General features: G+C 47.2%; 1 protein-coding gene across 2 annotated transcripts in view; it reads right to left on the reverse strand.

The window, feature by feature from the left end:
- Positions 1-12858, reverse strand: part of si:dkey-34e4.1 (carboxyl-terminal PDZ ligand of neuronal nitric oxide synthase protein) — a 191131-nt gene that overhangs the window by 26080 nt on the left and 152193 nt on the right. The window contains exon 11 of one of the 2 annotated variants that reach the window (XM_036976926.2): positions 447-825. The exons of the other annotated variant lie outside the window; for it this stretch is intronic. Coding sequence (XP_036832821.1) covers positions 786-825 — 40 coding nt within the window. The 3' untranslated portion in view covers positions 447-785. Of the gene's footprint in view, positions 1-446; positions 826-12858 lie in introns of those variants that run through there. 2 annotated transcript variants of the gene reach the window in all.

The raw sequence follows: 12858 nt of genomic DNA on the forward strand, positions 1-12858 counted from the left end.
TAAATGAAACGTGCACAGAGGTACTTTAAGAGGGGCACCACTGCCCACACATGCCGTTGTACAACACAGTCCCATGCTTGTTTCATATACACAGTTTCACATGCCGGAGGACTGTATACTCACATCCACAGAGAGGAGGAGAGAAGATGAAAGGAGAGGAGGGGAGAGCTAGGCTGGCTATGGTTCTGTTATCAGTGGGCCCCCAAGGCTCCCAGAGAGACGGGCTGGTGCACCACAGGAATCAGGAATAGGGGGAGGTTACTGGTTAGGGATGGGGGAGGTTACTGGTTAGGGATGGGGGAGGTTACTGGTTAGGGATGGGGGAGGTTACTGGTTAGGAATGGGGGAGGTTACTGGTTAGGAATGGGGGAGGTTACTGGTTAGGAATCGGGGAGGTTACTGGTTAGGAATCGGGGAGGTTACTGGTTAGGGATGGGGGAGGTTACTGGTTAGGAATGGGGGAGGTTACTGGTTAGGGATGGGGGAGGTTACTGGTTAGGAATGGGGGAGGTTACTGGTTAGGGATGGGGGAAGTTACTGGTTAGGGATGGGGGAGGTTACTGGTTAGGGATGGGGGAGGTTACTGGTTAGGAATGGGGGAGGTTACTGGTTAGGAATGGGGGAGGTTACTGGTTAGGAATGGGGGAGGTTACTGGTTAGGGATGGGGGAGGTTACTGGTTAGGAATGGGGGAGGTTACTGGTTAGGAATGGGGGAGGTTACTGGTTAGGGATGGGGGAGGTTACTGGTTAGGGATGGGAAGGTTACTGGTTAGGGATGGAAGGGTTAGATTAAGACGAGGATGAGCAAGAGGGGTTCCTCACACCTGTGCCAAAGACAGAGAACAATTAGACTGCGGTAAGGCTCTGTATCTCTGCACAAATCACACAGAGCACAGGGACCACAGTAACTACTGCAGAGTGTATGACTCTCTTCTCCTTTAAGAGACCACAGTAACTACTGCAGAGTGTATGACTCTCTTCTCCTTTAAAACCTGTTAGGGATAGGGGGCAGCATTTTCACTTTGGATGAATTGCGTGCCCATAGTGAACTGCATCCTACTCTGTCCTAGATTGCTAATATATGCATATTATTATTACTATTGGATAGAAAACACTCTGAAGTTTCTAAAACTGTTTGAATTATGTCTGTGAGTATAACAGAACTCATAAGGCAGGCAATCTTCCAAACAGGAAGTGGAAATTCTGAAGGCAGGTCTAATTTTAAGTCATCGCCTATTCACTTCCAAACAAGATATGGATCTGTTAGCACTTCCTACGCCTTCCGCAAAATGTCAACATTCAGTAGAACGTGGAATGAACATCCTAGTGTGAATTTTGACCGAATGGCAGGGGAATGAGTCACTGTCCTGGCAGAATGCCATTTTCTGGTTGCGTAATTGTCTGTTGATATCACCTGCGTTCCATTTGACTGCAGACGAAAACGAATGCTCCGGTTGGAACGTTATTGGATATATATGAAAATAACATCCTGAAGATTGATTCTCTACTTAGTTTGACCAGTTTATTCGACCTGGAATATATATTTTTTTAAGTTTTCGTGCGAGTTCGCCTGGACCCGCGTCAGCTCTTGGGCACGTGAGCTGAAAGTGGTAGCAAATGCAGCTAATTGGACACTAGTATTGGACATTATGGAACAAAACAACGATTTATTGTGGAACTAGGACTCCTTGCACTGCATTCTGATGAAAGATCATCAAAGGTAAGGGAATATTTATGATGTAATTTCGTATTTCTGTTGACTCCAACATGGCAGAGAAATATATTTATGTCTTAGTGCCGTTTTAGATTATTGCATGGTATGCTTTTTTCGTAAAGTTTAAAAAAAATCTGACACAGCGGTTGCATTAAGAACCAGTGTATCTTTAATTATATGTAAAACATGTATCTTTCGTCAAAGTTTATGATGAGTATTTCTGTTATCTGATGTAGCTCTCCGTAATTACTCCTGATATTTTGGAGGCATTTCTGAACATGCCGTCAATGTAAACCGATATTTGTGGATATAAATATGCATATTATCGAACAAAACATAAATGTATTGTGTAACATGTCATATGAGTGTAATCTGATGAAGATTATCAAAGGTTAGTGAATAATTTTCTCTCTAATTCTGCGTTTGTGACTCTATCTTTGGCTGGAAAAAATTGCTGTTTTTTTTTTTTGGTGGTGGTGATCTAACATAAATATATGTTGTGTTTTCGCTGTAAAACATTTTAAAAATCGGACATGATGGGTAGATTAACAAGATGTTTATCTTTCATTTGCTGTATTTGGGCCTGTTAATGTGTGAAAGTTAAATACTACAAAAATATATTTTTGAATTTCCTGCGCCACCTTTTCAGCTGAATGGGGAGGTTTCCGTTAGCGAAACGGAAACCCCATTAGCCATAAGAAGCTTAGAAACTACTGCAGAGGGTGTGACTCGCCTCTCGCAGAGGGTGTGACTCTCCTCTCCTTTAAGAGACCACAGTAACTACTGCAGAGGGTTTGACTCTCCTCTCCTTTAAGAGACCACAGTAACTACTGCAGAGGGTTTGACTCTCCTCTCCTTTAAGAGACCACAGTAACTATTGCAGAGGGTGTGACTGTCCTCTCCTTTAAGAGACCACAGTAACTACTGCAGAGGGTGTGACTCTCCTCTCCTTTAAGAGACCACAGTAACTACTGCAGAGGGTGTGACTGTCCTCTCCTTTAAGAGACCACAGTAACTACTGCAGAGGGTGTGACTCTCCTCTCCTTTAAGAGACCACAGTAACTACTGCAGAGGGTTTGACTCTCCTCTCCTTTAGGAGACCACAGTAACTACTGCAGAGGGTGTGACTCTCCTCTCCTTTAAGAGACCACAGTAACTACTGCAGAGGTTGTGACTGTCCTCTCCTTTAAGAGACCACAGTAACTACTGCAGAGGGTTTGACTCTCCTCTCCTTTAAGAGACCACAGTAACTACTGCAGAGGGTGTGACTGTCCTCTCCTTTAAGAGACCACAGTAACTACTGCAGAGGGTTTGACTCTCCTCTCCTTTAAGAGACCACAGTAACTACTGCAGAGGGTTTGACTCTCCTCTCCTTTAAGAGACCACAGTAACTACTGCAGAGTTTATGACTCTCTTCCCTTTAAGAGACCACAGTAACTATTGCAGAGGGTGTGACTGTCCTCTCCTTTAAGAGACCACAGAAACTACTGCAGAGGGTGTGACTGTCCTCTCCTTTAAGAGACCACAGTAACTACTGCAGAGGGTGTGACTGTCCTCTCCTTTAAGAGACCACAGTAACTACTGCAGAGGGTGTGACTGTCCTCTCCTTTAAGAGACTACAGTAACTACTGCAGAGGGTTTGACTCTCCTCTCCTTTAAGAGACCACAGTAACTACTGCAGAGGGTGTGACTGTCCTCTCCTTTAAGAGACCACAGTAACTACTGCAGAGGGTTTGACTCTCCTCTCCTTTAAGAGACCACAGTAACTACTGCAGAGGATTTGACTCTCCTCTCCTTTAAGAGACCACAGTAACTACTGCAGAGGGTTTGACTCTCCTCTCCTTTAAGAGACCACAGTAACTACTGCAGAGGGTTTGACTCTCCTCTCCTTTAGGAGACCACAGTAACTACTGCAGAGGGTGTGACTCTCCTCTCCTTTAAGAGACCACAGTAACTACTGCAGAGGGTGTGACTCTCCTCTCCTTTAAGAGACCACAGTAACTACTGCAGAGGTTGTGACTGTCCTCTCCTTTAAGAGACCACAGTAACTACTGCAGAGGGTGTGACTCTCCTCTCCTTTAAGAGACCACAGTAACTACTGCAGAGGGTTTGACTCTCCTCTCCTTTAAGAGACCACAGTAACTACTGAAGAGGGTGTGACTGTCCTCTCCTTTAAGAGACCACAGTAACTACTGCAGAGGGTTTGACTCTCCTCTCCTTTAAGAGACCACAGTAACTACTGCAGAGGGTTTGACTCTCCTCTCCTTTAAGAGACCACAGTAACTACTGCAGAGAGTGTGACTCTACTCTCCTTTAAGAGACCACAGTAACTACTGCAGAGGGTGTGACTCTCCTCTCCTTTAAGAGACCACAGTAACTACTGCAGAGGTTGTGACTGTCCTCTCCTTTAAGAGACCACAGTAACTACTGCAGAGGGTTTGACTCTCCTCTCCTTTAAGAGACCACAGTAACTACTGCAGAGGGTGTGACTGTCCTCTCCTTTAAGAGACCACAGTAACTACTGCAGAGGGTTTGACTCTCCTCTCCTTTAAGAGACCACAGTAACTACTGCAGAGGGTGTGACTCTCCTCTCCTTTAAGAGACCACAGTAACTACTGCAGAGGTTGTGACTCTCCTCTCCTTTAAGAGAACACAGTAACTACTGCAGAGGGTTTGACTCTCCTCTCCTTTAAGAGACCACAGTAACTACTGCAGAGGGTTTGACTCTCCTCTCCTTTAAGAGACCACAGTAACTACTGCAGAGGGTGTGACTGTCCTCTCCTTTAAGAGACCACAGTAACTACTGCAGAGGGTTTGACTCTCCTCTCCTTTAAGAGACCACAGTAACTACTGCAGAGGGTTTGACTCTCCTCTCCTTTAAGAGACCACAGTAACTACTGCAGAGGGTGTGACTGTCCTCTCCTTTAAGAGACCACAGTAACTACTGCAGAGGGTTTGACTCTCCTCTCCTTTAAGAGACCACAGTAACTACTGCAGAGGGTTTGACTCTCCTCTCCTTTAAGAGACCACAGTAACTACTGCAGAGGGTGTGACTCTCCTCTCCTTTAAGAGACCACAGTAATTACTGCAGAGGGTGTGACTGTCCTCTCCTTTAAGAGACCACAGTAACTACTGCAGAGGATGTGACTCTCCTCTCCTTTAAGAGACCACAGTAACTACTGCAGAGGGTGTGACTCTCCTCTCCTTTAAGAGACCACAGTAACTACTGCAGAGGGTGTGACTCTCCTCTCCTTTAAGAGACCACAGTAACTACTGCAGAGGTTGTGACTGTCCTCTCCTTTAAGAGACCACAGTAACTACTGCAGAGGGTGTGACTGTCCTCTCCTTTAAGAGACCACAGTAACTACTGCAGAGGGTGTGACTGTCCTCTCCTTTAAGAGACCACAGTAACTACTGCAGAGGGTGTGACTCTCCTCTCCTTTAAATACCACAGTAACTACTGCAGAGAGTGTGACTCTCCTCTCCTTTAAGAGACCACAGTAACTACTGCAGAGGTTGTGACTGTCCTCTCCTTTAAGAGACCACAGTAACTACTGCAGAGAGTGTGACTCTCCTCTCCTTTAAATACCACAGTAACTACTGCAGAGGGTTTGACTCTCCTCTCCTTTAAGATACCACAGTAACTACTGCAGAGGTTGTGACTGTCCTCTCCTTTAAGAGACCACAGTAACTACTGCAGAGAGTGTGACTCTCCTCTCCTTTAAGAGACCACAGTAACTACTGCAGAGGGTTTGACTCTCCTCTCCTTTAAGAGACCACAGTAACTACTGCAGAGGTTGTGACTGTCCTCTCCTTTAAGAGACCACAGTAACTACTGCAGAGAGTGTGACTCTCCTCTCCTTTAAGAGACCACAGTAACTACTGCAGAGGGTGTGACTGTCCTCTCCTTTAAGAGACCACAGTAACTACTGCAGAGGGTGTGACTGTCCTCTCCTTTAAGAGACCACAGTAACTACTGCAGAGGGTGTGACTCTCCTCTCCTTTAAGAGACCACAGTAACATGTAAAATGTGGGTGGTTCAGTGAAATAAGTCACCTTGCGTGAGACCTAAAGACTTACATTAGCTCAGCAGGCTAACACAAAGCCTGCGTTCGAATCCAGTCACAGTGCAATATTTGGGAGGTTATTCTACACATGTTACTGTAGCTTCTCCTGCCAGGCACAAGAGTAAATGTGAGAAAATAACATCTGCCTACATGGGACAATACGAAATGACCAAATCAATGGCAATATAATTATGTTTATGTTTGAGAGTGTTGACGGCTTGCTGTACATACAGACCAACACAATGCATACTGCCTCAGCACTATCTAGCTATTGACCCCACAAATCAATACCCACAAAACAACCGGCCTGCCACTCAACCAAATAACCTTTCAACACATCGATCCCACTCAATCTCTTATTCCCAAACAAGCAACATAGACTCCGCCACCAAACAACCAGTCTTTTCTCCCAGGAACAGGACAAAGTTTGGTTTATAAAGAAAGAAGAGATCAATAAGAAACCTAGGTCTGGACAATCCTCTACACTTGATCAGAATGAATCTCCTAATAGAGATGGGCTTGTTCAAAGGACCTGTGGGACAGACAGAAAGACGAACGGACGGACAGACGGCCACCACGCACTGTGGCATCAAACCTCAGTCCCCATTGATGCAACTCTGGTTAGCTTGCTCAGAATCTAATTGGCTGCCCTGAGATTGGTCCCTCCAGGGGGGCTTGCAAGGTGGCCCATGGATATGGGCCGGGATACCCTGCTTGGTGAGAGTACAACCTCAGATTGACGATGTAATGACATGGAGTTTCTGTGGAGATATCAACAGACTGAACAGCACACAGCTCAATGTGAGAGAAGAGTGGAAGGTGGTGAAACTCCAGTCACCATGTGTCATACTGAGAGAGAGAGGAAGAGATAGAGGGAGGGAGAGACAGAGAGCAAGAGTGAAAGGGACTTGGAGAGGTGGGGGAGAGAGAGAGAGAGAGAGAGAGAGAGAGAGAGAGAGCGAGAGAGAGAGACTGTGATCTAGTCAATTTCAGCGCTCCAGCAGTGAGTATCCAACTGACAACCAGTAAATCCACAATTCCATTACACAACCAACTCACATTAGCTAGCATTAGCATAATTAGCTCAGTGGCTAACGAGGCTAATGAGGGTGGATGTCAGAACAGGAGCAGCAGGCCAGACACACACAGCCAGTCGCTACTACTAACAATAGATAGATAGAATGCCAGAGAGAGAGAGAGAAAGACATCGAAACAGAGATGAGAGATGAGCACAGGGGAATACAGGAAATAACCAGAGAGGAGTGATTCCTGACATGTTACAGAGGGAGGAGGGAAGGGAGAGAGAAAGAGAGAGGGGGTGATAAGGTAAGAGAATATGCTAGAGGGCTATGACTCACTGGAGAATTTAGTACATATGCTACAAATCACCATGTGTGTCTGTCTCTGTGTGTGTGGTACAGTAGTAACATTTCTCCCTCTCCCCTCCCCTTTCTACCTCTACCACTCCCCTTTCTACCACTCCCATTTATACCTCTACCACTCCCCTTTCTACCTCTACCACTCCCCTTTCTACCTCTACCACTCCCCTTTCTACCTCTACCACTCCCCTTTCTACCTCTCTCCCTCTACCACTCCCCTTTATACCTCTACCACTCCCCTTTCTACCTCTACCACTCCCCTTTCTACCTCTCTCCCTCTACCACTCCCCTTTATACCTCTACCACTCCCCTTTATACCTCTACCACTCCCCTTTATACCTCTACCACTCCCCTTTCTACCTCTCTCCCTCTACCACTCCTCTTTCTACCTCTCTCCCTCTACCACTCCCCTTTCTACCTCTCTCCCTCTACCACTCCCCTTTCTACCTCTACCACTCCCCTTTATACCTCTCTCCCTCTACCACTCCCCTTTCTACCTCTACCACTCCCCTTTATACCTCTACCACTCCTCTTTCTACCTCTCTCCCTCTACCACTCCCCTTTCTACCTCTCTCCCTCTACCACTCCCCTTTCTACCTCTACCACTCCCCTTTATACCTCTCTCCCTCTACCACTCCCCTTTCTACCTCTACCACTCCCCTTTCTACCTCTCTCCCTCTACCACTCCCCTTTCTACCTCTCTCCCTCTACCACTCCCCTTTCTACCTCTACCACTCCCCTTTATACCTCTCTCCCTCTACCACTCCCCTTTATACCTCTCTCCCTCTACCACTCCCCTTTCTACCTCTCTCCCTCTACCACTCCCCTTTCTACCTCTCTCCCTCTACCACTCCCCTTTCTACCTCTCTCCCTCTACCACTCCCCTTTCTACCTCTCTCTCTCTACCACTCCCCTTTCTACCTCTCTCTCTCTACCACTCCCCTTTCTACCTCTCTCTCTCTACCACTCCCCTTTCTACCTCTCTCTCTCTACCACTCCCCTTTCTACCTCTCTCTCTCTACCACTCCCCTTTCTACCTCTCTCTCTCTACCACTCCCCTTTCTACCTCTCTCCCTCTACCACTCCCCTTTCTACCTCTCTCCCTCTACCACTCCCCTTTCTACCTCTCTCCCTCTACCACTCCCCTTTATACCTCTCTCCCTCTACCACTCCCCTTTCTACCTCTCTCCCTCTACCACTCCCCTTTATACCTCTCTCTCTCTACCACTCCCCTTTCTACCTCTCTCCCTCTACCACTCCCCTTTCTACCTCTCTCCCTCTACCACTCCCCTTTCTACCTCTCTCCCTCTACCACTCCCCTTTCTACCTCTCTCCCTCTACCACTCCCCTTTCTACCTCTCTCCCTCTACCACTCCCCTTTCTACCTCTCTCCCTCAACCACTCCCCTTTCTACCTCTCTCCCTCTACCACTCCCCTTTCTACCTCTCTCCCTCTACCACTCCCCTTTCTACCTCTCTTCCTCTACCACTCCCCTTTCTACCTCTACCACTCCCCTTTCTACCTCTCTCCCTCTACCACTCCCCTTTCTACCTCTCTCCCTCTACCACTCCCCTTTCTACCTCTCTCCCTCTACCACTCCCCTTTCTACCTCTCTCCCTCTACCACTCCCCTTTCTACCTCTCTCCCTCTACCACTCCCCTTTCTACCTCTCTCCCTCTACCACTCCCCTTTCTACCTCTCTCCCTCTACCACTCCCCTTTATACCTCTCTCCCTCTACCACTCCCCTTTCTACCTCTCTCCCTCTACCACTCCCCTTTCTACCTCTCTTCCTCTACCACTCCCCTTTCTACCTCTCTCCCTCTACCACTCCCCTTTCTACCTCTACCTCTCCCCTTTCTACCTCTCTCCCTCTACCACTCCCCTTTCTACCTCTACCTCTCCCCTTTCTACCTCTCTTCCTCTACCACTCCCCTTTATACCTCTCTCCCTCTACCACTCCCCTTTCTACCTCTCTCCCTCTACCACTCCCCTTTCTACCTCTACCTCTCCCCTTTCTACCTCTCTCCCTCTACCACTCCCCTTTCTACCTCTCTCCCTCTACCACTCCCCTTTCTACCTCTCTCCCTCTACCACTCCCCTTTCTACCTCTCTCCCTCTACCACTCCCCTTTCTACCTCTCTCCCTCTACCACTCCCCTTTCTACCTCTCTCCCTCTACCACTCCCCTTTCTACCTCTCTCCCTCTACCACTCCCCTTTCTACCTCTCTCCCTCTACCACTCCCCTTTATACCTCTCTCCCTCTACCACTCCCCTTTATACCTCTCTCCCTCAACCACTCCCCTTTCTACCTCTCTCCCTCAACCACTCCCCTTTCTACCTCTCTCCCTCAACCACTCCCCTTTCTACCTCTCTCCCTCTACCACTCCCCTTTATACCTCTCTCCCTCTACCACTCCCCTTTATACCTCTCTCCCTCAACCACTCCCCTTTCTACCTCTCTCCCTCTACCACTCCCCTTTCTACCTCTCTCCCTCTACCACTCCCCTTTATACCTCTCTCCCTCTACCACTCCCCTTTCTACCTCTCTCTCTCTACCACTCCCCTTTCTACCTCTCTCCCTCTACCACTCCCCTTTATACCTCTCTCCCTCTACCACTCCCCTTTCTACCTCTCTCCCTCTACCACTCCCCTTTCTACCTCTCTCTCTCTACCACTCCCCTTTCTACCTCTCTCCCTCTACCACTCCCCTTTATACCTCTCTCCCTCTACCACTCCCCTTTCTACCTCTCTCCCTCTACCACTCCCCTTTCTACCTCTCTCCCTCTACCACTCCCCTTTCTACCTCTACCTCTCCCCTTTCTACCTCTCTCCCTCTACCACTCCCCTTTCTACCTCTCTCCCTCTACCACTCCCCTTTCTACCTCTCTCCCTCTACCACTCCCCTTTCTACCTCTCTCCCTCTACCACTCCCCTTTCTACCTCTCTCCCTCTACCACTCCCCTTTCTACCTCTCTCCCTCTACCACTCCCCTTTCTACCTCTCTCCCTCTACCACTCCCCTTTATACCTCTCTCCCTCTACCACTCCCCTTTATACCTCTCTCCCTCTACCACTCCCCTTTATACCTCTCTCCCTCAACCACTCCCCTTTCTACCTCTCTCCCTCAACCACTCCCCTTTCTACCTCTCTCCCTCTACCACTCCCCTTTCTACCTCTCTCCCTCTACCACTCCCCTTTATACCTCTCTCCCTCTACCACTCCCCTTTTTACCTCTCTCCCTCTACCACTCCCCTTTATACCTCTCTCCCTCTACCACTCCCCTTTCTACCTCTCTCCCTCTACCACTCCCCTTTCTACCTCTCTCCCTCTACCACTCCCCTTTATACCTCTCTCCCTCTCTCTCTCTCACTCCCTCTCCATCCTGTATTGTCCTGCTCTGTGGCTTGTACATAACCCAGTATGTTACCATAACAGACTCAATTTCTATTAGACTGGTCCCAGATCTGTATACTGGCACAAAAAAAAAACAGAGAGAGCGAGTGAGAGAGAGAGAAGGAGGAGGGTATGAGACCACTGGTAATAAAGTTGAAGGAATAGCTCCACTATCCTCCCTCAGACATAGCCCTCTCTCACCAGCTGGCTTCAATGTCAACTTGGGCTGTTACTGTGTGACACAGCTGCTTGGGAAAAAACAAGGAAGGTTTGAACTTAACATTTGGAAGTTTCCTCATGTTTTTTTGGTGTGTTTTCCCTGCCTTTTGACAAACAGGGGTTGATTTTACCCATATGTTGGGGGATAGAGTTACAGGATTTGTGGGGAAGAGGAACTGGGATTGGTGTGTATGTGTGTGTATCTGTCTGTGGATTGGTCATAGGAAACGACAGGATGTGAGTCTGACTGCAGGGATTTAGACACAGTCTCTGAGTGCTTTGTTTCTGCCTGACCCACTCATACAGAGAGAGGGGGGGGAGACAAAGACCTTAAAACACACACATGTATGTCCACACACACACAGAGCACTCCTAAACGCTGCAGAGCCAATCACAACGTTTTATTCCCCTCGCTGTTAATGGGCTTTAGTATACACACCCTGGAGGAGTGTCACGGCCCTGTGGGTCTGAATGGTACTGAGGGACGTAGAGACAGAGAGAGAGAGAGAGAGAGAGACCTAGATATTCTGCACAGGTTCTGCCAGACCTGGGCCCTGACAGTAAATCTCAGTAAGACAAAAAACTGTAGGTGTTCCAAAAAAGGTCCAGTTGCCAGGACCACAAATACAAATCTAGACACCGTTGCCCTAGAGCACACAAACAACTATACCTACCTCAGCCTAAACATCAGCGCCACAGGTAACTTCCACAAAGCTGTGAACGAGCTGAGAGACAAGGCAAGAAGGGCCTTCTACATCATCAAAAGGAACATCAAATTTGACATTCCATTTAGGATATGGCAAAAACCCATTACTCTTTATGCTTGTGAGGTCTGGGGTACGGTAACCAACCAAGAATTCAAACACCAAATTGAGACTCTGCATAAAGAATTCTGCAAACAATATCCCCTGTGTACAACGTCAAGAGAAGACAGGCTATGTGCACACTGAACACAAAATCTATTTTCTCTTTTGTACGTGAACTATTTGTACATCGTTACAACACTGTATATAGCCATAATATGACATTTCAAATATCTCTATTCCTTTTAAACTTTTATGAATGTTATGTTGACTGTTCATTTTACTTTAGTTTATTATCTATTTCATTTGCTTAGGCAATGTAAACATACTATGTTTGAATTGAATTGAGAGACTGAGTTTTAATGTGTCCCCCATCCCTAAAAATATAGTGTGTACTACGAAACCTCAACACAACATTACTTAGTATAATACATACTAGAGAGATGTACTACCAAACATCAACACAACTACATTACCTGATATAATACATACTAGAGACATGTACTACCAAACACTCCCTAAAACACTTCAGCGAGCAGGCCTTTCTAATCGACCTGGCCCGGGTATCCTGGAAGGATATTGACCTCATCCCGTCACTTAAAGTGCTTTCCTCACCATAAATAAGCACGCCTCATTCAAAAAATAAAATAAAAAGTAACATAAATAAGCATGCCTCATTCAAAAAATCTAGAACCAGGAACAGATACAGCCCTTGGTTCACTCCAGACTTGACTGCCCTTCACCAGCACAAAAACATCCTGTGGCATTCTGCATTAGCATCGAATAGCCCCCGTGATATACAACTTTTCAGGGAAGTTAGGAACCAATATACACAGTCAGTTAGGAAGCTAAGGCTAGCTTTTTCAAACAGAAATGTGTATCCTGTAGCACTAATTCCAATAAGTTTTGGGACACTGTAAAGTCCATGGAGAGCTCCTCCCAGCTGCCCACTGCACTGAGGCTAGGAAACACTGTCACCACCAATAAATGTACGATAATCGAGAATTTCAATAAGCATTTTTTTACGGTTGGCCATGCTTTCCACCTGGCTACCCCAACCCCGGCCAACAGCTCTGCACCCCCCCCCAGCAACTTGCCCAAGCCCCCCCTGCTTCTCCTTCACCCAAATACAGATAGCTGATGTTCTGAAAGTGCTGCAAAATCTGGATCTCTACAAATTAGCTGGGCTCGACATTTTGGACCCTCTTTTTCTAAAAATTATCCGCCAAAATTGCAACCCCTATCACTAGCCTGTTCAACCTCTCTCGCTTCAAGAGGGCCAC

This window comes from Oncorhynchus mykiss, chromosome 5 (genome assembly GCF_057628025.1).
Source record: "Oncorhynchus mykiss isolate SJ-2025 chromosome 5, ASM5762802v1, whole genome shotgun sequence".
Classification (NCBI taxonomy): domain Eukaryota; kingdom Metazoa; phylum Chordata; class Actinopteri; order Salmoniformes; family Salmonidae; genus Oncorhynchus; species Oncorhynchus mykiss.